Genomic DNA, 27,664 nt, shown 5'->3' with positions numbered 1-27,664 from the left:
TGTTCGTTAATTCATTATTTTTGTATTATTTTATTGAAATTTCTTTCGTTTTGTTTTATTGCGGTAATTAAAGTTAATTGTTAGAATACCTTCAGAAAATATGAGTGAAATAGTGATCCGTCCGTCTGGATTAAATTTTTTCAGGTTGTATTTTTTGATGGCTGACTGTCGTGAAAATTTTTGTGTACTACACGAGATCAAAGTTATTTACATCTCGTGCGCTTTTGAGTCCCTTACTACGCTCAAGATTCTAAATTAGCTTCACTCGCTACGCTCGTGAATCTATTATAGAATCTTTCGCTTGCACGGGACTCAACACAAGCACTCGAAGAAATATCAAACTTTGCTCTCTTGTTGTACAAATAACTATTTCACCACACCAGCTCCAGTAAAGGCTCTCTTGATACCTCAAAAACGGATGAAAGTTGCGTTTTATCCACAAGTATCCGAGTATGTCCTTAAACTACGTCCAAAAGAGCACGTGAATGTTGTCTCGCTTTGTGTGGTTGAGCACAACATAGAAGATGTCATTCCAGATCTAGAGCAGAGCCCAACTGGAAAAGTACCTCTACCTTACAGAAAATCGCAGACAAATAACACTAGCCCCTACTCATAGTGTTGTGTTCCTGCCGGCTGCCGGTGAGTAAGGTTGCCGCAGAGTTCAACGAGGGTGCGGAGTGTTAGGGTCAGCAACGCGCATGCAACTCCTCTGGAGTTGCAAATTTTGAGTTGTTTACTCATTTTGGCTGAAATTGACTTTTAAGTGATAATTTTGAATGATATATATTTAACAGTGTTCATTTTGGATTTGATTTTCAATCTCGCGTTTGTGTAGCGAATAACTTTGTGTTTCACTCAGTTGGCATTCATAAGAAAATTCTTTCATAGAAAATTCACGCTTAGATTAAGGATTGGTACTCAATGTTCTTAACAATGTTCTACTGTTGACGACTATTTCATTATTACAAGCTATTATTTAACTTGCCCTGTTAGTATGTATGGGACAAATCTTGCAAGTTAAATTTGACCCACTTCCCGGTTTCCAATGAAGTTGAAAATTTGCATACATATGGAAGTCGGGTGACAATGCAATATTATGGTACCATCAAGCTCAAGATCTGATGATGGAGACAGGAGGTAGCCATAGGAACTCTGTGATAAAACAACGCAACCTAATTGTGTTTAGGGTTTTTAGAATTGTCTCGATGAGTATTAGTTGCCTGTGGAAAAAAAGTACAGTCAACAATAAAAGCGTCTACCTATTTCAATTTTTATAGAAATCGAAACTAACTATTTAAGAAGTTTTGGTAAGTAATAAATGTGCAGAAAAAATACCGAGAACACGTCATGAGAACTTTGCAATTTTTGAAAATTCTCTTTGGCACATTGCTATACTAAAATAACTTAAAATAAATAAATAAATACCATACACACTACTACTACATAACACTACTGCCATAATATATTTTTTTTAATTCCGCTCCCTAAAGGTTGTCTGGAAGATATCGCTGTTTAGCGATAAGACCGCCTGTTGTTTACCTCTTCTTTATGTGTTGTATCATTTGTACTGTTTCTGTATTGAGGTGTGCAATAAAGAATATTTGTATTGTAATAAATATTGCACATTCTTACACAAATTGATTAAACCCCAGAGAAAGCTCAAGAAGGCTTGTGTTGTGTCGTGGGTAGTCAGACAACGATAAATATAATATATAAATACAAATATATAGAAAGCATCCATGACTCAGGAGCAGATAACCGTCTATACTGGACTAAAGTTGTATAAGTTTTACCTACTTCTAACTGTATTTTAAAGGAAAATACCAGTGAAATCAATTCCTATAAAATATGTCGACATTAGGTAATGAAATTGTGATATAGGATATAAAATATACGTGGGAACATAAAACAGCATTTGCTTATTTATTTAGTAAGTGAAATGAACGAGAAGCTGAACTGACTGACTGAACTTACAACGATGAAGCTAAATCGGCGACAATGACTTACGGGATTAAGGTCGTTTTAAAGTATTTATTATCACACCAGCTCGTAAAGTTTATCTTTATTAGTTAAAAACTGATGGAAAAAGTAGCATTTTATCCACAAGAGTGACAAAGTAGTAGGTACGATGCAAGTTGTTTCTTCATGTTAGCTGGTGGCATTGACTTTTAACTTGATATGACTAAATTTGATAATTTACATAAGAAGAATTTGATTAGTTTCTGTCGTCAAAACTGTTGTTTCACTTGTCAGCAATGTTTGTTTAACCTTCGTGACTTGAAACTCTCGCAACGCTTAAGATTCCACTTTTCAAACCCTTGTTCAATTTTATAGTCTTTGTGTTGTCATACAAAGATAATAGAGCGAGTAGAAATTTTGTGTGTGAAAATTCTCGTTGTAAAAGTTCATTTTGTCTAAAAGAACCAGTTTGTTCTAAATCAAGGTTTATTGTTTTAGGTTCTAGACTATTAGACATGCTATGTGTAGCCATAATTATACTACAATCAACATTGACATACACATCAGTGACCCTACCATATGTTACATACTTCTGGCAAACGACAGAAGACATTGACAAAGTCGACGACTACTGGAACCATGGACCAATATACATCCCTGGTCTACAAGATGTTTTTACTCTCACTACTAAAGCACCTGATATTTTCCCCCCATGGCTGACTAGAGGTACTACTCAAAGTACGCAAGCACCCAAATATGTTACACCACAAAGAGTAACTCCATTTTCTACTACAACAACTCCAGTAGAATCTACAAAAACAGAAAATCTAACAACTGATAAATCAAAAACAATTGAAGACACTAAAGATAAGACAACAGCAAAAACTGAACCAATAGCAACAACGAATACAATAACAACACAACATATAACACCAACAATCCAACAAAGTGAATCAGGAGAGGATGGTGCAACAGATCCGTTTTCAGTGTTTTTGAAGAAACTATTCAGAAGTTTGTCAGTTAAGAGCCTTCCCGAATTGCCGGCGTTGGTTGAGCCGTTTGTCACCTATCTGGAGGAGTACGTAACCTAATCATAACTTTTTTATATCTCATGCTAAATAGAGGTGGCGCTATTCGTGAGCGACGTGGGTCACCGACTACGCCTTACGGTCCAAGGGGCCTCGTGCCTAAAAAGTACCTGTATCTCGGACACAACGTAAAAATGTTCATTATTTCTTGCGCCACTAGAGGGCTTCGCAAAATATACCTTGCCCACATAAAATTTTGGTCTTTCCCCGCCACTGCTCTGAAACAGAGTCATGAAACAGTCAGTTGTTCTATGTCGCATCCCGACGAGTTTCTTGCCGGACCCATATTAAGATACCCTCCTACAATTTAGGAGGGATTTAAATTTCGGGTTAGAGGTTTAGGGTTAGAGCCGGCGTAGCTTTAGTTGACGTTCATAAGCGCATTGTAATACGCCTACTTGGAAAATAAACTATCTTTATCTTTATGAGATGTGCAGAAAGTGATACGTTTTTGCACATACAAGAGCATTTTACTTTCCAAGTAGGTAAAGAATAAAGATACAAGCAAATCTCGTCCTTTGGAAAAGTAGGACATATACATAGTCGTGTAGTATTACGGTACTTACTATGGTTATGTATGTTACAGATTAGCAAATAATGAACTCAACTATCTCGGTGATGTGATCATCCCATTCGTAAAAATGGTTGCACGGAATATTAGAAATATGATATCTACTACCCCTGACGTGTTGCACGGTGAGTTGATTTCGATAGGCATAGGGTCAGACCAAGATAAGTTGGCAGCAATTTTGACAGCCGAGACTTCGATTAAACAGCACTAAGGAACGTCTTGTTTGGAGCAGACATCAAAAGCTGAAGCCAGCTGTGGTATGGTACCGCCCTCACGCGAGCAACAAAATAACACGTCACGATACTACTGAAGCTCAATTATAGCAATCGACAGGCTGCCAACCCAATCATGTTTCGTACCCAGGGCCGAATTTAGGGGAGGGCAACCGGGGCTACTGCCCCGGGCCTCCACAAAAGAGGGGCCCCCCACAATAGAGAATTCGGTAAATTTACCATTTTATTTGGAAAAAATTTGGGGCCAGGGGGCCTCCACTCCTTTATCGCCCGAGGCCTCCAGACCTCTAAATCCGGCATTGTAGATACCATGTTGTTGTTATCATCAGGTTATTGTATTAATGGATATGAATTGTAGATATTTCCAATACAAAATGGTATCTTTATTATAAAAACCGGCCAATGGACCATGCTCAGTGTAGATTCCGTAGTTACCCGTCCTTAAAAATAGGCTGATTTGAACGGGGGCTTTTAGTGTTACGGACACCCAGCGACGATTTCCTAACCTAGTATTAAGTATAATTTTATTATATAAAATCATGTTAGGTAGATTTGTTAAAGGATTGTCGTTCGTTCGTTTCGTTTAAAATATGGCTTCCATCAAATCTATGATGATTTTGCCAATGTCAAGTTTCGTTGTAAGTTTTAAGTGTGCTCGTAGAGCATGACGTTGTTCGGTAGATGCTTTTAGTAAAGAGATAGCTGGACTTTACTAAAAGCCACGATGGATTGCCGGGTGTTGATTAAAACATGGTTAAACGCGTTTCAAGATTAGTTTTTCATTAACTGCACACTTCCACGATAGTTCACTGCATAATAAGCTATCAATACTAGGTACACTTTGAACAACATAAATGAGCAAAACACAAAAAAATATTCTCGAGACGTCTTCGCCATCTTGAATCTCAACGACAACCCAAAGGATTGTCTTTGACCAAGATAAGTTGGCAGCGATTTTGACAGCCCAGTCAGTGCAAGTGTTACTTTAAACGGCTAACTTCTATTAAATTATGATGTTTTAAAACTTGCACAGGCTGGGCGATCAAAATCGCTGTCAACTTATCTTGGTCTGACTCTAGCACACTGCCGTCGCATGTGGTTGCGAAGTGCGAAGCGACGAATTCGCGTGCGGCGACGACGGTACGATGATGCGGTTTTCTCTGTATCTTCGTCCGAAGCTGCGATGCGCGACGAATCGCGTCGTACAAAAATCCGTACGGTACTATGGAGCTCGGTGTGGCTCGGTGTGTGTGTGTTGTTTCATTCAAAAAACAAGGTTTAGATATAGAGCACTCTCTAGTAGCTTTCTCCAAGGATCATCCGATACGGTATCTGATATCAGATCAGACAATGTGAATATACTCTTCGGTACCTACAATTTTCTAATAAATGATTTTCAGCAAAAGTTTACCAAGTGTACAACGCGCTGGCCACCCGCAACACGCTGGACCCCGATGTCCTCGGCCTGCTGTACGTGTTGGACGACACGTTTGTCGAGGCTGAAGAGGAATTTATGCAGAGTAGTCTACGCGACGTTAAACTGTTTCCTAATTCAAATAAAACTGGGAAAGAGATTGCACATGGTGAGATTGTATTTATATCTTCCTCGCGTTATCTTGGCTTTTGCCACGGTTCATGGCAACTCATACCAAGAATTGCCATAAGTAGGCCAGATCCTACTTTTTACGAGAACGTTTTTAAAACTTGATAGAAATCTTTTTCATTTGTACCTTTATTATAGGTAGCTAGACCTATTTGTAAAATCGTTCTTATTCCAGATTTAGTTGATAATATTATATTAGCGGCAATAAAGAGGATATCTGGAACCTCAAAGGGTGAAACTCTGTCTCTTATGGTAACAGACATAATAGAAAAAAGAAAGTCAAATGCCAGGCGACATCTTGAAACATTATCTGAACATGTAACAGCTAACGACAAAGCAAGTAGTGATAAAGATGACACAATAAACCGTCCAATTCACAGACTTAATATTTCGTCATCAATAAGTAGTTACCACGGAACACAAAGGAAAAAGAAATCTGTAAATAACTGGTATAATAAAAAGACTCAAACTGATGCCAGTATAATGTACGCACAAGCATTATACCAAACAGTAAGGAATAATTTAAAGGATATACGTAATCTTATGGATAAAGTTATTATATCGTCATCAGAAACCAACGAATACGAATTAAGTGTAGACAGTGAAAGTGAAGACAATGTTAGAAGTACACCACTTACTCCTAAACAGACTGATAATATTCACTTTCGTATCAACAAAGAAAGTAAGTCATCAGAATATACCGATTCTGAAGAATTGCCTAAACTGGGCAGTAAAAATAGTAAAAAACAAGGAAGAACAAGGGTTTTGTCGGAAGATTGGGAACATTTTATTGAAGAATATAGTAAAGCTCACAGTGGTCATGATGATGTGGGATTAGAGGATTGGTTTAAAACCGAAGAGGACAAGAATAAGAAAAGAACAATTTTAGTTCCGCAATGGCCAGTATTGACTAAACTTATAAAAGATAATGTACTGGAGTTTGTCGATTCCAAAAAACCACATAGGTATATTCCATCTCGAACTACATACTGGAAAGACAACAAGAAAAAAACCATTACAAAGCCCATGAAAACACTAAACCCGGGAGAAGGCATGATGAGTCGCTACATTAACAATGCTATTCCAAGAAAAAATAAATTTACAACTAAATTTTCCCTGTCACACCTAACCAATACTTATCCGTCACATTATCAATCTAAACATGTATCAACCACTGAAGAAACTAACGTATTTAATAAAAAACGAAGGCCTAATTTTCTAAACATTGACATACATTTAGAATCAACACAGTTATACGCAGGCAAACCAGGAACGCAAATGAAACATACAAATGACAACAATGAAATGGAATTATCTAGAAACACGAAACAATATTTTACAAAAGGCAAATCTAAATCTGGTGTGCCTAACATTGACGAAAACAAAACGGAAAAAGATGAAAGTGATAAAGATTATATGAGTATTGAAGGAGAAACAACGAAAGAATCTAAAGACAGCAGCTCGGATGCAAAATGTTCTTCAGAAGATACAGGTAATAATACTCGAAATACTTAGACAGACAACTAATACTAATTAGGTAGATACAACATTATCTATTAGTTCTTAGCCAACTAGGGTTCTTTATAGTTATTACTTTATAACTTTTATTAGTGACAAATACTAAGTTGAGCGGGACACGTTGCTAGGCAGAGTGATGGCAGGTGGACTAAAATGTCAACGGAGTAGTCCGCTTTCGGATCAAAGAAACCCCTGGCTTCTTCTGTAGACGACATTCGGAAGATTGCGATGATGATGATGATGATGATGAAAAACTTATAATAACGAATCGAAACGTCAATCAATGCTAACGTATATTAGTTGTATGGATTAAAGGAAAACTCCCTAGTGCCTACCTAAACGCGATACATAGTATTAGATCAGTCTGTCCCGCTTCATCTGAAACCGGTAAACAGATTCAGATGAAATTTAGTACGGATATAGATTGAGGTCCGGGGAAGGATATAGGATAGATTTCATCAATCATCATCATCATTCTACACCGAAGAAGTAGTGGGCAGAAGCTAATATCTAATAAATGATCTTGACGTTTGACGACCAAGACATTGTTAAGCTTCATAACCTAATCCTTCATAATTTCAATTTCTGTTTCTAGAGAGTCAAGAGAATATAGACCAGACAGTACTATCTCCTTTACGACAGTCAGAAGGAGGAAAGAAGCATCAAAAACATTTAAGAAACCATCATCACCGACATAGACATAAACATGGTGAGAAAATAATTATAAGTACTTAACTAGGCATAATTTTAAAACATAGCCCTTAAGATAAAAAAATACATCAAATGAGAAGTGTATTTCTACTTATTTCTTTAAGATGAAAAATGTTATATATTTTATAGGTTACTGTAATTGATGACGATGATAATCATGATGCCTGTAATTAAATCGTTATGTGAATTTACAGGTCATAAACACTCACATTATAGGAAAAGAAAATACGAAAATTTAAAACGTAAATATTTAAGATTAAAAGAAATATTGGCTGCACAGAAAGTAAATTATAGTCATAGCAGGCCAGAAGAAAATAAAAAATATGTTGATATAAATAGAACGCAAACAGATATGAAAGACATATATTCGAAAAGCTCTGATAACAGTAAAAAACCGGTTACAGAAATAAATTATAGTCCATCTGAAGATACAACGCCAGCAGTTGCAGGACATCTTAGAGTTGATAACATTAATTTGTTCTTAGATGACTATAATATTAAAGCCGAAAATAGTACGGAAGACTACACTATTCGTAATTATGGTATTTATAGGAAATCTTTTCCGCTAAATACGACAGTTGTTTTCGAAGCGAGTGATTCCAGTGACGCGGAAAAAGAATTAAAGGAGAATATTCACGATACGATTAGACATATGGATTTTGTTAATAACAATGTATCAAGAAGAAGTTATCATAACGATAATTCGTCTATCGTCCGCGTCCTAGAATCTCCAGAAACGGATGTTGAGGCAGTGTTGAAAAGTAACATTTATAAAGCTGTGAAGAAATTGTTGAAAAAGTGAAACGCAAATATGCCGGCAGAAGATATTTTTAAAGTTATACAGAATGCTCGTAACGGAAGACAGTTAACAAATAAAAATATTTTTCATCACACTTGCTCGAAAAAGATCCTATTTCATGCAGGTGTACTGAAGGACAAAGGCCTATTTTGTTCCCGCGGGAGTTAAGGATTGTGAAAAAAAGCTTTAACTCCCTAGGGAGTTATAGCTTTTTTTTATTATGTCACTGAATCATACAAACCAAATAAAATAAATGAGTTTTACTTATAAACATAGACAAACAAATCATAGACGGCGCGCTTCACTCCGTCAATAACGCCTAGGTTCTTAGTGACTAGCGCTACTCTAGAGTGATTTGGAACTATTATTTATAGTCGACAGCTGGATACGTTTGCAACAGTTCTACCATAAGAGATTTCACTCCTTTTAATTCCACACTCCATAGTTTATCTACTCGTCGACCTTAATGGTTGAATTAAGATTTTGTAATACCAAACTGTAATCGCATACTTGTCACTATGTGCTCCCTTATCAACTATAATGACTTTTAACGTAACGCTTTTTAGTCAACTATAATAAATTCAACCAATAACTTGTCCCCGTTTTCAAGACGATTAAATCAAAGGATTGAACAAAATACATCAACGCGCTTCTATTTAATAAATAAGAAGTGCGTTGATGTCTTTCGTACTATCTTTTTATTTACTGAGACGTACCTAACTTTTGTTTGAATTTTAGGTTTTATACTAGAAAATTTATTGTTTCTTAGTAGAAAAAGTATTGAATGCAATAGTGATATAATCAAGCTTGTCCATCTCGTACCTTACTTAGGCCTCGGCCTCAACAGGGTACTGGACTCAAAAGAGTTATATTTTAAGTTTGTAACACTAGTTTTAGCTTGTATTATTATTTTAAAGTTTATGTAGAAGTTATTGTTCCATATTTTAATTATACTATCTATAAATAAATATATGTAATGCAACAAAAAACACTATTATAATTATTAAAGAAATGTAATTACACAATTTTGTAGCGTTTTATTCACCTACCACAATATTTCACTTCAAGTTAGAAAATATGCAATTGTTCACGTGGTAATTTGTAATTACCATGGCACTTTAAGATTATAAGGTTCATATTTTGGCAAATAAATCTTACACGAAGGAAACATTACGTATTTCATAATACTTGCACCCTAATCATAAATACATAGTATTTATAAATATTTATGTATTATATATATCGTTGTCTAAGTACTTACCCTCAACACAAGCCTTATTGAGCTTACTGTGGGACTTAGTCAATTTGTGTAATAAATGTCCTATAATATTTATTTATTTATTATTTACTATATAGTTGTGATACAATTTAGTTTTCAATAAAATGTAAGGAATCGAATGGTACCATTTTCTTTTTGAAAGTAAAAAAAATTTTTAGTGCTCTTTGGAGCCTTGTATTATTTATTTATTTAATCATTCGATTATGATAAATAAAATAAATATTTTATCGTGGACCTGCCAATTTACACCATGTCAAATAATGATCCTGTATGTTATTTGCGCATATGTAGACATTTACAAAACTTGTTTGGTTAGAATATAAAAAAAACATATTCTTGTGAAATATGCAGTCCTATCGTAATCTGAAATTAGTTTGGTTTTCTATTTCAGCACAGGTAGTAAAGTTAGAAACACTCGATAAAGTGATCCAATGTGAAGCTATACTGAGTGTTTTGGCAGCGAACTGATGGAGACATTATAATGAACACATTTTTAAATACCCGAAGGTTTCAAATTATAACAACTTTTTAAGTAGGTATTTATAATTTTATTTATACGTCTGCATTGTAGCTCGGAAGATTTTTATTTTTCTTGTAGATTTCTTCGTCTGATTTTGATTCAGTTTGGTGGATAGAGTCACAGTAATAGAGTTCTCCATTCTGTACATTATTCAGCGCAATTTCACCGTCAAGTACCCATGTCCTTAAAAATCTTCTACTGATTAACCTAAACATACAATTTTATAGACAAGTTAATAAAAAATAGAAATAAACTTAAAATTAATGATAAAGATATACTTAAAATAAGGATCTTATAAATAGAAAACGTCCTCAAGCTCTCGCTACCGATGGAAAGTGTGCCTAGAAGGCTGGCCGCATTGCCACGTTGAATGGCAATGCTTATACTTTAACCGAAATACTGGCCAGCCTTCTGGTCACCAGTGGTATCTATGCATGAGGTGCATCGCTAAACTCTTGTATATCCGACGCGGCCCCCAAGACCCCAGCGTTTCGACTCCAAACGCCACAAAAAAATAGCAACTGCCAAGGGTTGCGTATTTACGGCGTTTGAGGTCCTCCGCTGCGGACTGTGCCCGGAAGGTTGGATGACGCAAGGGTGTCTACGCAAGTGGCATCCCAAACTAGAGGCCGTCCCATTTTCCAAAGCATCATACCGTCGGGCCTCTTGCCGTCGTCTCTTGCCAAACCAACGGGCTCAAGTATGGCCGGAATTTTGACGCTAACAAAGGCCCTTCGGAAGATGTAATTGATGCTGGCATGTCGGGGTATGCGTCCAGCGCTTCTAACACGGGAAAGCATGAGGCCGGCTACCATGGCTCGGCAGCGATGGGGGACGTTGGTAGTTGTCCCTATGCGCAAGCTGGTCGCCAGTCGAAATGTGGTGTTATCAATTCGAGTTCCTATCGATGGTGAGGGAAGGGCTTGCAACCACAGATCCGACTTCCATTCCGCAGTGGCAAGTAGACGAGCTCGATCTGCCGTACTAGTTGACGTATCAACGAGATTATTCCGTACTAAATGTATATGGTATGTTCATAACTTAATGGAAATATACATGATTTTTTTGACCTAAATTGGGATTAAGTATTACAATAAAAAATCGGCCTAGCTACCTCTAAGCTTTTTGTTAAACCACTTTGGTTTTAATATTAGATTCATTGTCCATCGCATGCAATGCAATAATTGTTTTTCTATTTAGTATAGTACGTCAATATTACATGGAATAATGTAGGTAGGTAAAAAACATCATTTTTTTTTTCCTCGAACGAGTTTGGTGAATCAGCGGCAGAATAGGTAAGAGACTGAGGTATTCTAAAAGATGTAAGTACCAGACATAGGGTTTCTGCTCGAGAATTCGCTAGGCGAGAAATCTCGAGAAATTTGTCCTTTGTTGAAGATATAATCCAATTTCAGTACTAAAGACTCAAATTAGAAGAACGAAATATATTCACCTGGGTCGTTAACTTTTATTGTCTTGTCCACAGAAGATATTTTTTTCTAAAATGCGTTTGACCCAGTTAACAGAACCCGCTATACGTCTGCTGATAAAGTGTACTTGCTATTTCTTGACCGCAAATTATAAGCGAATTTTTAATTGTTTTAATTCAGGTCACACAGATATGAACAGGTCCTAGAGCTCAAGTTATGTTGACTCTAACCTGCACTTCACTGTTGTTACAATTGATATCGAAGAGCACACCACAGACAAAATCGATTTACATAGAAACCTACTGGAAAACAACATATGTGACGGACCACGTGCCCGACTATTGGAATCATGGGCCGATTTATGTTCCTGGATCACCGTTTGGAACGAAACCAGACATCTTTCCAGCTTGGTTACCTAAAAAAGAAACATCCAGTACTACAGAAACTAAACCTATAGAGGATACGACCGAAACTCAAGTTTCTGTAGGAGAAACAACTCCAGTAACTGATATGACTATTATAAATACACCTCCAATACAAGAAACGACATCTCCCGAAACTGATATGACTACTATTGTAACACCTCCAACTCGAGAAACTACATCTCCAGAAACTGATATGACTATTATTACACGTCCAACAGAAATTAGATATCCAGAAACTGATATGACTATTATTACACCTCGAACAGAAGAAACCAGATCTCCAGAAACTTATTTTACTATCATTAAAACACCTTCAACACAAGAAACTACATCTCCAGAAACTGATATAGTACGTACAAAAATGTCAAAAGAAACTGCAATTGATATAACAACAACACATGGTAAAGAACCTGATTCCACGCTTCTTGAATCTCCTACAACAGCACGTCAATCAACTGTTGCATTGGAAACATTTTATGATGAAAATAACAAAATTGAGCAAACAACGGAATCAGAAACACCGACAACTACAATTCCATCCTCAACCAGAGCGTATCTTGAAGTAATCGAGCCAGTTATTAGAGCGATTGAGCGGGAATCGACAACGGATCCGTTTTCCGTGTTTTTGCGGAAGATGTTAATAATATTGTCAACAAAAAAGAATGAAGATTTGCCATTGCTGATTAATGAATTCAGGGAATATGTCTCGATGTACGTATTGCAGACAACAATGGTGATTAGATTTTGACCAACATAAGTTGGCAGTGATTTTGACAGCCCAGACAGTGCAAGAGTTATTTTAAACGTAAAACTTCTATTAAATTATGATGTTTATTTAACACTTGCACAGGCTGAGCTAACAAAATCGCTCTTGGTCTGACTCTACAATAAAATGCAGACAAATCTGGCCGTTCTGGTCTTTTAGATTACCATCAAAAAATTGCAGCCATTTGGATTCACCCTCGGTGGATGAGTCCGACTCGCACTTGTCCGGTTTTTTTTTATATCTATATTCTGTTCGAAAACGAGTCCGTCTAAGCTATCTCCGCACCGATTTTGCAGTGAGCAAATGTGAAAGTAGGTAAAGGTAACTTTCAAATTATTGTCCGAGAAATCTAAGTTCACACATTTGACACATGCGCCCGTAGAACGTAAAAGCGGATGACCCATTGAAATTATAAATAAATTCCCGTGTTAATATAAGGGTTTGTTAAGTAAGTACTTAAAAACATAAGAGTATTTCGCTTTACTGAAACATAACTTACCTACGTTTCCGTTTTTTTTTAGATCTTTGTTATTGATACGTAAATTTATAAACCGACTTCAAGATTTGAAAAGGAGGAGGTTCTCAACGGTTATATGTTTTTTTTAACAGACTTCAAGATTTCAAAAGGAGGAGGTTATCAATTATGTTGTATGTTGTATGTTTTTTTAAATGTTTGTTACATCATAACTCCGTCATTTCTGTACAGTTTTCGAAATTTTTTTTTTTATTGAATCTATACAATGTGTTTGTGCACGTACCTATAGTGGAAACGTTAAGCACGTATAGTACGATGAATTTTATCGACATATCACCCCCCTTACCGATGTTTTTTCTCAACCATTTTAAAAATGCACCCCTTCAAAGTTTTATGGCGCGAAACACGACTGCGCTTGGTTAATGTACCAATATCTGTCCATTTACCTATCGCACATTTAAAAAATAAAAATGAATTAGGGCATAAATTTTAAGCATAAATGTTACAGCGAATTTTCACAAATAACTTTTTTTTTTCACAATCCATAACTCCCGCGGGAACAAAATGGGCCTTTGTCCTTAAGCACACCTGCATGAAATAAGATCTTTTTCGAGCAAGTGTGATGAAAATTATTTTTGTACTCGTCGACTGTAGGTAATGGTTGAATTAAGATTCCGTATACCAAACTATAATTGCGTACTTTTCATGTATGGGGACCAACTCGACTATAAGATTCATTTCGATACGCTGTAGTTAATTGTAAAAAAAAATACCAATCACGAGCCGCCGCGCTCCCATAGAAAAAACTAAGCTTTTATACTACGTTTTTGTCTACTGAGGTACTTACCAATAATCATTAATTATTTAGGTTTTATAGTAAAAAAAAATACTATTTTAGATGACTCGTAGAAAAAGTATTGTATACAATTGTAATATAATCAAGCATTTCAACCTCGTACCTTACTTAGGCAACTCAGCAAGCTTCAAACTGAAATAAATGTCATATACTAAGAAAAGGCCTGGCGCCTTCGAACGAGAAGGGCCGACCCCAAATAACGGGACATGGCAAAGAAGAAGAAGATACTAAGAAAAGGCCTTCAGTGGCTCAGGCTGGAATCGAACCAGCATTCTCTGCTATCGCGGCAGTTGCCTGAGCCACTCGGCCACCGGGGTCACGGCGGCATTGGTCGAATTTTTCCAAGTAGGTATATGCATTTCTTAGCTTCGTTGCCTAAACATGGTACTCGATTGAAAAGCTCTATATTACATCACGATTGTATAAATAGTACATTCATACTAGTGCGATAAAGTAGCACCATATGTACTGTAATAGTATTTTATGCAACAGTTGTATAAGAAGGGTCAAAAAAGGCAAGTGGCGTGAGTTACAATGTGAGCCGGAGCCGAAGGCGTAGGCGAACATTGTAAAGCAATACGCCACGAGCATTTTTTGACCTACTTATACAACGTTGCATACAATATTTTTCCTACGAGTCAACAAAAATAAATCTTAATTAAGGTACCCCGGGCCGCGGCCGGCCGGTCGGCGACACCTCGTAACTCATGAGGCCCTGGTACTTGCTACTTGCTATATTCAATTTTTGGACAGTTTTTTCTCAATTTTGGCCACCGTAGACTACGGAGACTAACAAGCAACGCTAAGCGGTCTTCGTAGTCTATGGGTGTTGCTATATGACGGGTGTCACATGCGTGTTTCTGACTTATGAAGTAATTATTTTTACTATGCAACCAAATGAATATTTTGTAAGTTGGCAGTAATGCACTTAGTTTAAAACTGTATTCGTTTTGGTTTTGTTAGGTTGGTGGCCATTAATCGCAGTAACGTTATAGCGATTAAAAGCACAAGAGCTTTTATGAGGAATAGACAATATAGACTTTTCTTGAAACCTTTTATGTATGTTCTTATATTCGTGTTAATGAATGCATAAATGACAGATAACAGTAGAGGGGTAGGAAAATACTATTACAGTACATATGGTGCTACTTTAGCGCACTAGTGCGCAAATAGGCATATTACGTTACTGTGTCAAACATTTAAAGGGCCATATGTACTGTAAAACGTTGTACGATACATGTGCGAATAGATAATTAGCCACTCGTGTCGTTTTAAAACACTCCCTTCGGTCGTGTTCTAATTTATCGCCGCTCGTTTCGAATTTCCTATTTTTCGCACTTGTATCGTAATGTACTAATTCTGTTTCTATTTTATTTCTCACTGTCACTCGCCGCGTCGGTGCAGGGTTAGCTTGGACTAATTTATGAGCTCGTTTAATCAAATTGACAAATTGTAATTTGGCTTGACATGTTTCTCAGGTTACTGACCGGCGGGCAGCTAGACACGTTGGGCGTGAAGGCTAATTCCTACATCGCAACAAGGCTTCTAATATTAGAGAAATATCCGATGCAGGCGCTGCATGGTGAGAACTATACCCGTTACGTTGCACGTATACGGAGTATATCTTATTAAGATGCTGTCAATACCTAAAGCGCGCACACTGTATATTTGTATCGGAGTAAATGAGATAGCACTGTCGCATGTTACTGGGCCTGGGCAAGGGAATAATAAGAAAAATATTTAAATAAAAAAAAGTGGATTGTTAGTGTAATATTTTACTCAACCACGATGTAGATATAAATATTTTGAAATTGTGATTTTAATTGCAAACCCATAAGTCAAAACAATAAAGACATAACCCAACTAGCACAACTAGTTGCTTAAGGGCTTTGGAGCTAATCCGATTATTCCGAAAGGTGCCAAGCTCAAGCGCCAGAGCGTGCACTGCAGATCTTATGCAGGCGCTTTACAGCCAAAGGGGCACAAGTTTTTGCAACCTACCGTTCAATTAGAACTTCATAATAGTGGCATAACAGCGCTACAGGAGCTGCAACTAATAATTAACACCACACTAAATCTCTTGTGGCGCTTATTGAATGAATGACAGTTTAACTGAACGAATTATAAAAGGATCGACGATCAACTGATCATTCAATTCACCTTGTCTCTCATTTATTAAATACATCTGAGTTGTTCCTGTGACAGTGAATAACAAATAGTGAAGTGAAGTGAAGGTAAGTGTTTTTGAGCTACGTTTTGTACTATATGCAAGTGGCTAAAAACGCAGATCAGTTTATCGTGCATAAAGTTGATATTATTGGAGTATTTTTAACGCGCCTCAATAATTACCTCAGAATATCGTAAAATATGTAAAAATATTAATATATAAATAATATTATATCACATACCTACACGATATTGAAGTTAAATACTTGACTACATTTGTATTTAGTAAGTTGCTGGTACTATATTTAGTTATATTTTACTACAAATTGTGATATTTGTGATAAAAACCTATAAATTTCTCAAGTAATGATAAATAATTGTCTTGTAAACATGGCGTCTATGAGAAGCAGCTTTAACTTGCAACTTCAAGCGTAATACCTCCACTCTGCGCGTCAAAGCGTTAAGTTTCACTCTTCTAAAGATCCAAGTAATACCTGTACCACTAACGCTGTTCAAGTCTTTACAATCACTTTTATTTCGTACTTACTGCAGGTATCGAACCACACTAATAGTTATATGTTTAGAGATCCGTAGAACTCGTTGAAAACCCTAAAATACGATGATTGTTTGTAGCCGCTTCTATATTTTTCGCTCTTTCAATTGTTTAACACTTACTATGTTTTACCATGTTTTCAGAATGCCTTTCAAAATAATTCGAACTTATAATGAACAACAAGATAAGCAAGAACTGTGCATCTGTCCATCTAAGTGGGAAAAACATGGAGTGTTACACTGGCCGAAAAAAAAAGTAAAAAATTATGTAAAGTAGAAGATTCAACTCCACAGCCAAACTGGAAAATAATTGGGAAAACAAAATCTACGGGACCCTCGCTTGTGTTTGTAGAACTCGAACTTGGCGCATTATTTTTTTTTGTTTCCAATGAATCCCTTAAATAATAAATTAAATTAATAGAGTATTATAAATGAAAGCTAAATCACTCTCACGTAATGAGTTTTTAACTTATGTGTTATTAATTATTTCAATTACAGAATTCTCACACACAGTTGTCTTTTTTAATTTCTGCATATTCTGATAAACTCTCCTTACTTTCTTGCGATATCCACCAGTTCTTTGTTTGAACTTCCATGCTTTCAGGTGTATATTGTCTATCATGCCCTTGCGGACGCATTGTTAAGTTATGGACTCAGTTACTATGGACGTACCTTCAAAACATATTTAGACCAAATAAAACAACTCCAAATTAGGTTAATTAAATATTTAGTTGGGCGAAACACAAGGAATAGGTATAAACATCAGTATGACTCACTGTTCTCATATTGTAGAATTCTCCCAGTGCATTGCAAAGTCACATACTTAAATGTTATCAATACGTATTATACAGATGATTTTAAAGTACAGAAAAAGAATAAACGTGTGACTCGCTCATCTAAAAAAGTAAAATTGTATCAACCTGCAGCCAAAAACTATTATGGTCGGAGAACCCAAGAATACTTAATCCCAAAAATTTACAATGAATACCCAATATTGCTAGATATCCCTAAATTAAAAATAGGTAGCCTGAAAGAAAAATTTAAAGAAATATTAATAGACAGATTCGATAACTCCATAAAGCATGAATAGTAAATTAAATACCTAACATTAATATTAGTATCATAAAATAACTTCATATAAATCAACTATTGTAGTGCCTCTTGCCACTTGTGTTGTAAAAATATAACGAGTTGTTAGTTTATAAACAAACGTAGTAATTAGCGTTAAGGTAGTTTTTTACGCACCGCTGTGCTCCTGTCCCGCGCCCGCGCCACCAGTATTGAGTCACCAATCCTACGTTATACCTACTTCATAATTGTAATACCTACATAAAAATTGGCCATGCCGGGACGGTAGGACAGTGCAAAATTATGTACCTTTTTATAAGTATAACGAGCGAGCTCATCGCCAACAAACTGTCTCGCAGTTTGGCGAATATTTTGTTTTGTGGTACACATATTTTATATTTTAATGTTGTAATAAAAAAAAAAAAAAAAAAAAAAAGGTCCATATTTCTTTTAAACTGGCTCAAATATTTTATAAAATGTGACTTCTCCAATAAAAATGGCAGAAAATCCAAAAAAGTAGGCAATGTGTCAAATACGCTCTTGCTTCTATTGTAAAGCCTTAATGTCGCTATTAGTAAAACAGTCGCTCAAATTGCTACTTAAGTCTGCGCAAAAGTACAAATCACTTCTGCAATAAAACTTTCAGTGGCAGAACAGTGATAAATATATCTTTTATACAGTTCCGTTTAAAAGTCTGCAATTAAAGTCTTTATGCAGTTCTGAAGCGTACGGCAGCGGCAATAGAAGCTTTTTAGCAGCCTTAAGCTTTAACATATATGTTTTAACTCTCTTTTAAAGCTATAGACGGCAAATGGGTTGTAAAATGAACTCTTATAAAGCCTAGAGTGACATTTGGTTCAGTTTCTGCTACCTCTAGTGATATTTACAGCTATGAGCAATTACAGAAGCAATAGTAGAACTTAAAATCACTTTCTGAACCCTTAAAGCGCTACTGTACAGCTAAAAGTTGCAAAATAGGCTGCTATATCCACTAGTGTGCTAGTTGGGAAAACCGTTTAATTGTGATTTTAAGACCAATCTTTGCAATTATTTTCTATCGAGCCGATTTCGTTCAATCGTGTATCGAGTACAACCACGGTCTTTGAAATATAATTAATATGAACATATATTTTTCTTACTTGACTAAAACAAATAGTCTTTCTTAAAAAACTGTTTAAGTAACATCAATTTCAAGGACATTGGGTGTTGACAGCCTCTTAATCTAGATCCAAGTCAAATCAAGGCACAAGAAAGCTCTATAGTAATAGAATACGACCGCCTACGCACATTATACCACCCCGACTTGGCCAAATTAAATATAAACCGGAAACGTCTAAGATAAATTGCAGATAATGAAAGAGCAATTCATCCTAATATTTCAAAGGTACACGAAAATATAAAAAACCGGCCAAGAGCATGTCGGGCCACGCTCAGTGTAGGGTTCCGTAGTTACTCTTCCGTCACAATAAGCTAAACTGGAGCTTAAAGTATAGGAAATTGATAACCAAGGGATGAAACGGTACCTTTCACGCGAGTTAAACAAATAGGCAACTTTGCATAATCAGTAAGTACCTAATTAGGTAAAGTAAGTCTATTTACTATGAAGGGGGAACTTTTTCCGATAACTCAAAAACAGCTAAACTGATCATGTCCGCTATAGTTTTCATTTAATGTCTTTTTTAAGCTCTACTTCCACGATGTTTTTCATAATTTTTGGACCTATGGTTCAAAAGTTAGAGGGGGGGGACACAATTTTTTTTTCTTTCGGAGCAATCTCAGAATATATTCACTTTATCAAAAAATGTTTGTTGAAGACCCCTATTAGTTTTGACAGACCTTTCCAACGATACCCCACACTGTAGGGATGAAGCAAAAAAATAAATTCACCCCCACTTTACGTGTAGGGGAGGTACCCTAAAAAAAATTAAATTTTTAGATTTTATTGTACGACTTTGTCGGCTTTATTGATTTATATATCCATGCCGAATTTCAGCTTTCTAGCACTAACGACCACGGAGCAAAGCCTCGGACAGACAGACAGACAGACAGACAGACAGACAGACAGACAGACAGACAGACAGACAGACAGACAGACAGACAGACAGACGGACATGGCGAAACTATAAGGGTTCCTAGTTGACTACGGAACCCTAAAAATAGCACAAAAAAGAAAACTATAGCGTAAACGTAGAAAATAGAGTAATTATACAAAGAAAAAAAAACATTATTAATACTAACATAATATCTGTACAAAAAGTAATGATATCCCATCAAAAACATAAATGTGAAATGAGAGCCAATTTTAATATAAAATTTATTTTTAAACAATAAACACAAACTACTAAGATATTACTACATTTTTTTTAGTAAAACCTAAACTAAAATAAAAATTCACCCCTCGGCAAGGTGCCGTAGATGCTGGCAGCATTACCCCGCTGGATTGCAATACTAATGCGCTGTGCGAGGAAGCTGCCAGCCCTACGGTCCCCAGTCGCATCCACAAGCCTCTTTGACAAAGCCCCAAAAAATTTCAGGGCACCGGGACCCCACGGGCCAAGTGTTTCCACACCAAAAGGAGTAAAACTATATTCTTGGCCGATGCGGCTGTACTTAGCTCTTTTTTTTCGCTCAGCCGCATCCGCCGCTGCACCCGGTGAGACGGAAGTGCCATGAAGATGGGATGGGGCTAGTGTGTCCACGCATGTAGCGTCCCACACCAGCACCCGTCCCATCTCCCACGGAATCAATGACATTCCGTCCGGCCTTTTACCATCGTCCCTGAGGACGCCGGAGGGCTCCAGCAAAGCCGGCACGTTAGCGCTGGCGAGCGCGCGTCGCAAGATGTCGTTGAGAGCCCAGTGCCTGGAAAAACGCCCAGCACTCCTTTGACACGAAAGCCCGTGGTGGCCGCGCACATCGACATCAACTCCACAGGGGCACCGATGAGGAGCACAAACACGGACACCCAGCCGCAAACAGGTTGCCACGCGCATGGTGTTGGGTTCCAAAAAGGTACCGGTGTGCACCGAAGGATAAGCGTGCAACCAGGCCCCGGCCTCTTTAGTCCCCACCGCCAAGAGCCTGGCACGATCTGAACTAGTGCTGCGGCTAAGAAGGTCCTCGTAAAGAATTTTGGACTGAACGTCATCCCAGGCACTCTGTGATTCCAGATTCTCGGGAAATTCTTTACCCGGACAGGCAATAGACCAGGCGTTCTTGGCCTCTGCCAAGCCAACAGTCTCATAGTTTGACGGGAAACCCCGTAGTATCTTACCAATGAGAACTGCTGTGCTATAGGCAGAAGACAAAAACGCCGGTGCGGAGACGCACGACATCTTGCGTACCCCTAACCCACCGTACCGAACTATTTTACTAACAAACCAAATTTTTTAAAAGTATAATAGACAAATATAATATAATATAGCCTGTACGTAAAAACTAGCCAAGTTAAATCTTGAAATTGAATAACGTACCAAGTGAAATAAATGCATTGTGTAAGTAATTGTCTATTTAAATTTAAGATTAAATATAGATAGATAGATAGATAGAATACTCTTTATTGGCACACCTCAGTAAAAATATACAAGAAAAATAAACCATTGATTAAATTTAGAGGCAGACAACAGGCGTATATATTTCCTATTAAGCAGCAAACATTGTGGTAGTATCAAGAAACAAGAAATTGTTATATAAATTCATCTTTAGAACGTTACATATTCTTGTAATTAAAAATTCAGGATTTTCAACATAGAACTTGGCATCCATATATATCTCAATGCTTTTGTAGGCGAAGACAACAACGACGCATTATCTTAATTTTATGTTGAACTTGGCTCTCATTTCACATTTATGTTTTGGATGCGATATGATTAATATGTGTAAGTACTGTTTCTTTTGTTACTGATGTGCAATCACGAATACTTGTATTGTATTGTACAATCACGTCTGAAAATATCGGTACGAAAAATGTGCTAAAAATATGTATACACTACCTTAATATATCGAGAATAAAGTCGTGTATACATATTTTTGGTACGTTTTTCATATCGATATTTTCAGACGTGACCGTACAAGTCAAAAACATCGCGTTTTAGTGTAGCTCAGAAAAACGATAAATATTAATGCAATACCGTTCGAGAAACGGGACCAGTGCCAGTCGGCGTATGCGATGCAAGAAAGAAGAAAGAAAGTAAAGTACCTCGATTATCAGAAAAGAAAAGGACATCGGGTATAAGAATGATATTTATCGTAATAGCTAAAATGATTGTTTGTATTGTAGATTTATTTGATGAACTCCAGAAAAAACTGGCTGACAGAAAGAGGACATTGCCCAAAGAGGTGAACGACATCTTGGACTACATGGATGATACATACGACGAGGCGGAGGAAGAAGCCATGCAGGCGGTGTTGCGGGAGACCTATCTGTATCCAAATAGTAAAAACAATCATAAAATTGCTCAAGGTATGAAACAAATGGCTCAGGCAATAAGCATAGAAAATGTTAAAGTGAAAAATAGTTCGTCGAGTCATTATCACGGTGAACTCACGATGGTCTTAGCCATAGACCATAGTGCTTAAGTCCTCTATGCCAATTTAGTACCGCATTTTGAAATATTTAATCATAGAATCTACTCACAAAATTTCACGAGAATCGGTTGAAAATTGCGACCGAGAGCATCCGGCTAAAGCTTCGGTCAGTTACCATAAAACCACCCAACAGCTATGGTCCATCACTAAATAGAAGCATAGAAGATAGGTATAAGGACGACCGGTCTGGCCTAGTGGGTAGTGACCCTGCCTATTAAGCGGATGGTCCTGGGTTCGAATCCCGATAAGGGCATTTATTTGTGTGATGAGTATAAATATTGGTCCTGAGTCATGGGTGTTTTATTTATTTATTTAATCTTTATTGCACAAAAGAAAACCTTATAGTACAAAAGGCGGACTTAATGCCATGAGGCATTCTCTATGTATTTAAGTATATATGCATTATGCAAGCCTTCTTAAGGTTACTATGAGACTTAATCTGTGTAAGAATGTCATAATATATAATATTTGTTTATTGATATTTTTTACATGGTGAATATGTGGACCATAGTTTTAGCTTTGGACTACAGTTGGGTGATTTTACTGTAAGTTTAGGAAAAAACACATTGTATTATTTATTTAATCTTTATTGCACAAAAGAAAACCTTATAGTATAAAAGGCGGACTTAATGACATCATGGTATAACGCTTCAATTTTTATTAACGCTTTAATGCCATGAGGCATTGTATGATTTTTTTTTATTTATATATGAGATCGCGTAAATCTTACAAAATAATTATTAATAATATTTAACCAAGTCATTGACGTGTTCCTGAATTATGGTGTTTAGCTATTGTATGTATGTTGACGTTCACGGAACAACTGTCATTTACTTTAAATATTTTATGAATATTTAACTTTTTAGGATTTGTAGATTATGTGTTTCTAAAACCATTGCTGAGAGTGGCTGGAACATCAAGAGGCAACGTTCTATTTGAAATGATTACAGATGCTTTATTAAAATTAGCAAAGCCTGGAGATATGTTTGAAAGCAATTTTCGTAAATCCTTTAAGAAAACACAGAAATTCAGACACGAGTCATCTAGCACGGACACTGAAGAAAATATATCAAGTAAAGGAAATGAAGAAAGTATAGATTTAAGCCATATCAGTAGTAATTGTGTGAGTGAAAGTTCCGAAACAATAACAAGTTCAGATGAGGAAAATGAGAGCAGTAACGAAAGAAAAACACGTAAAAATTACCAAATTAAAAATAAATTAGTAAAATCTAAAACTGTTAAAAAACAAAACATACTTAACAGTAGAGCAATATCGAAGGAAATAAAATCATACGAAGTATTTAATAAATTAAGGTCAATAAATAGAAACCAATATGGTGCTATCAATCATGGGGGTCGCCAAAATTCTCACCAACATATTATATTAAGCACCAAAACTAATGATGTCAACATTCTCAAAGCGACTGAACCTAGTGATATTGAAATGGTACTTAAATCGAAAATATATGATGCTTTTAGACGTATGGATTATATGAACTACAATACATCTACAACATTGAATATAGACTCACATCTCAAGTAAATGAGAATGAAACTGACTGTGAGAGAGAATTGAAAAGAAATATTTATAAAGCGGTAAATAAATTACTGAACAAATAGCGTGGAGTGTTAAATAAGTATATTAGTTTACATAGACGTAATGTATTTCAGTTTTGACAAATAATAAATGATGAATGTTTAATTATTATTAAAGGATTTATTATCTAATATAGAGGTGCTAATAGACTTGAGCATTTACTCGAGCAGAACATCGAGCATTCGAAGTTTTTAAGCAGATTCGGCGAATTATGCAACGAACGCTAATTCTTCTGATTGAGAGAATGTTCAATACTAAGTGAATACTCATGTCTATTCAACACTTTAACTTACTAACGTATCTTTGTCTTAGTTATTTATGTTTACAATGTTCTCCGATAAAGTGTTCGTATTACAATCTATTGTGAAAATAAATCTCCAAAACTATTGGTATATTTTTTATTTTAACTTATCCTTAACCAATACAAATAATAACGTATAAACAACAGGAGATTGTTGATTTTGGGCCCATCGCATTTATTATATAGACGCATTTATTATGTATAAATACTCGTAATATGGATTTTACTAGGGAAATAGACGTAATTTTTGGTGTAAATGAAACAGAAATTACAATACATAATAAAAACATATTATATTGCTCAATTTCGTAATTCGATATATTATTATTTACTAACAAAAGTTTTGCGGTCATCAACATCTTCATTAGCATTGATCTAAGGCGTAAGTCCTCCTAATCTTATGATTTTCGGGGGCCCTTGCGGATACACTTCACCCAAAGAGATCTTTTGTGTAGTCCACCGAAACCGTGAGTTTTTTTCACTACGGAGTTACTTATATTTTATATTCTCTTTGCACGTAACTTTTTTGTGGGTAGACAACTAACTGCCACTATCTGTCATAGCTGACATAATTTGTCACACGCACATATCAATGCGTTTCGATACTGTTCAATATACCATAGTGTCATTGATTATCTATTTCTTTGCACTTTGTACATTTAAATTACAAAACAACTATCTAAATGCCTAAAACACATAGGTATTTAAAAAAATACTTGACTTTGCATTCTGGTCCAAAATTCGGAAATTTAAATACATTCAGATTATGAAATACTTCTTGTCTATAACGAAACGCATCCATATATTTTTTCAATCAGTCAAGTATTTGCAAGCAATTTCAACCTTAAATAAACCTTATTTCGTTGAAAGAAGAGTTACAAATGGTCAGTTATCAACGTGTTCACTCTCAATAGGATATATAATTAACTACGAACAAGATCAAAATAGTACATTACGATACAAGTGCGAAAAATAGGAAATTCGAAACGAGTGGCGATAAATTAAAACACGACCGAAGGGAGTGTTTTAAATCGACACGAGTTGCGAATTACCTATTCGCACATGTATCGTACAACGTTTTACAGTACATATGGCCCTTTAAATGTTCGACACAGTAACGTAATATGCTACTTCTCGCACTAGTGCTATAAAGTAGCCCCATATGTACTGTAATAGTACTTTATATTATATAAGAACACGATTCCAGTTTTATTTGCATGTCACATTTTATCTATTTTCCTGAAAAAAAGTTGCACAAGTTTTACGGAATAGTATGAATAGTACGCGTAATGTTTTTAAAAGTTTTTCTTGTGTGATTCAAGTTTTCCTTACAAGATTTATCAACATTCCCTTTTTATTGCGTAGTTCGGTTTTTAACATCGTAATCTAGAGATGACGAATAATAAGAGGTGCGTTTCAATCAAATACGCTCCAGTTTGTTCCGGGCCCACAAAATCGACGGTCTCCTTTAGTTCATAGATAGACGTTTACTTAATAATACTTCATTCTTGGTAATTAGCCTTCATTGTTATAATAACACCTTTGTTGTTATTCCCTTCTACGTTTTTTACCACTTCAGTAGTAGTAGGCTCATCACCCATCATCAATCCTAAAAAGTCCATACCGAATAAAGAGTCCCAGTTCATTACGTACTGCCCATTCCGAAGATTCTTGCCTTCTGGCCCAACCATATCATTAATTTGCCTGGCAAGGTTTCCAATATTTATTAATCTTTCTATAGTGTTAGTGTTATTAGTCTGTCTCATCACAAACGTTGGTTTAGATTTCAATGGAAGGCTTTTTATTTTATCAGCTATAGTACTATGGCTACCTCGAAATCTGCCTTTTATCTTTTTATCGGTTGTAGAAGTTTTAAAACTTTTGCTTACTGTATGTTCTTCTGTACTATCATTTGACCTCACATACATATTTTTGTCCCGCATTGCCTCTTTATCACCATTCAACTCAGCTGAATTCCCACTCTCGTCAGATATTTCTTTTGAATTAGCTCTCATGTTATTCTCATTTTCACCAAACCGTATATTCTCACCAGGTTCGCTTTTATCGCTAAAACGCAATGCTAGTGGTCGTCCTGCATTTACCTTATTGAATCTCCTTTTTTTATAAAGTTGTACATTATCCTTTTCATAAATAAACGGCGTTACGAATGGCAATGTATCTATATTGGAGCTATTTTCATTATTAACTTCATGAGCGACAAACTGTCTCCAGTAATGTTTGATCATTTTCATCAACTCACGTCTAACGATATCGTCGAGATTACAATAATGATCAAACAAAAAGTACTTTAATGCACCCTTTAATATGTCTGCTAAATCTACGTCGTCTGAAATCCTTCTATGAACCAGAGCCAGTAAAACTTCAATGAATTTGTCACTTTCTCCAATGTACAAGGAATTGATATAATCAATCAAATCCTGTATCTCTCCATAATCTTCATTTATTAAGACATCTATTATATAATCTAAATGCTGACGAAGGGTTTCAGCAGGTGCATCTCTGAGTAGTCCTAATTTATCAGATGCGTACTTTCTGATATCGGCTAACTCGTGAGACTTGCACCCTTTATACACATCTTTCCATAATTCATCATCTATTATCGCAAATGCTTGCTCAAGAACGTTGTTCTTATACGTTTTTAATACTTTGGCAGCTTCTAAGACAAAATCAGTAAATTTTAATTCCGCCTTGGTTTCCGTACTCACATCGACTATGTCATTTTTAGTTTCATTTATATCTATTGGATTTAGTTCCCTTTCTATTTGAGGATTGTCATCGTCAATTGTTAGCTCTTCTGTGTCATCAATTTCACCCGAGTTTGCACGGAAACCTGGATTTATTGGTATACGATAGATTCCTTTTACTGTGTTTACTAGAAGTATAATAATAACACGGGTAAAAGTTATAAGCGTTCAAAATACAGATTTATATGTAAACAAAACAGTAAATAATATACTTACTAGAAACACTGAGCAACACCATACACACGATTACATTCATATTACTAAAAAATGCATTTCAAATTGATTTTCAATAAAATATGAAAGCAATTTTGTTAAACCTACCTAATATTTGGTTTACTATGATAGAGACATAAAATTTATAAGCACTAAAATTGGTCTTATTTTAAGTGCGTAAG

The 27,664-nt window shown here is 36.0% G+C and overlaps 3 protein-coding genes across 3 annotated transcripts; all 3 read left to right on the top strand.

Moving 5' to 3' along the window:
• Positions 1-1,493: 1,493 nt before the first annotated feature.
• Positions 1,494-6,368, top strand: LOC133532819 (uncharacterized). The gene is made up of 5 exons (XM_061871670.1): positions 1,494-3,037; positions 3,634-3,743; positions 5,252-5,434; positions 5,630-6,299; positions 6,359-6,368. The coding sequence occupies exons 1-5, from the start codon at positions 2,475-2,477 to the stop codon at positions 6,366-6,368; spliced, it is 1,536 nt and encodes a 511-aa protein (XP_061727654.1). The 5' UTR covers positions 1,494-2,474.
• On the top strand, positions 6,290-8,673 carry LOC133532692 (uncharacterized). Its single transcript, XM_061871462.1, has 3 exons — positions 6,290-6,946; positions 7,568-7,681; positions 7,878-8,673. Exons 1-3 carry the CDS (start codon positions 6,481-6,483, stop codon positions 8,483-8,485), a joined length of 1,188 nt encoding a protein of 395 aa, XP_061727446.1. The 5' UTR covers positions 6,290-6,480; the 3' UTR covers positions 8,486-8,673.
• Positions 8,674-10,969: 2,296 nt separating this feature from the next.
• Positions 10,970-24,589, top strand: LOC133532624 (uncharacterized). Its single transcript, XM_061871378.1, has 4 exons — positions 10,970-12,847; positions 15,712-15,815; positions 22,299-22,481; positions 23,473-24,589. The coding sequence occupies exons 1-4, from the start codon at positions 11,928-11,930 to the stop codon at positions 24,147-24,149; spliced, it is 1,884 nt and encodes a 627-aa protein (XP_061727362.1). The 5' UTR covers positions 10,970-11,927; the 3' UTR covers positions 24,150-24,589.
• Positions 24,590-27,664: the final 3,075 nt, after the last annotated feature.

Source organism: Cydia pomonella, chromosome 27 (assembly GCF_033807575.1).
Source record: "Cydia pomonella isolate Wapato2018A chromosome 27, ilCydPomo1, whole genome shotgun sequence".
Lineage (NCBI taxonomy): Eukaryota > Metazoa > Arthropoda > Insecta > Lepidoptera > Tortricidae > Cydia > Cydia pomonella.
This window is presented reverse-complemented; position numbering and strand designations above follow the sequence as displayed.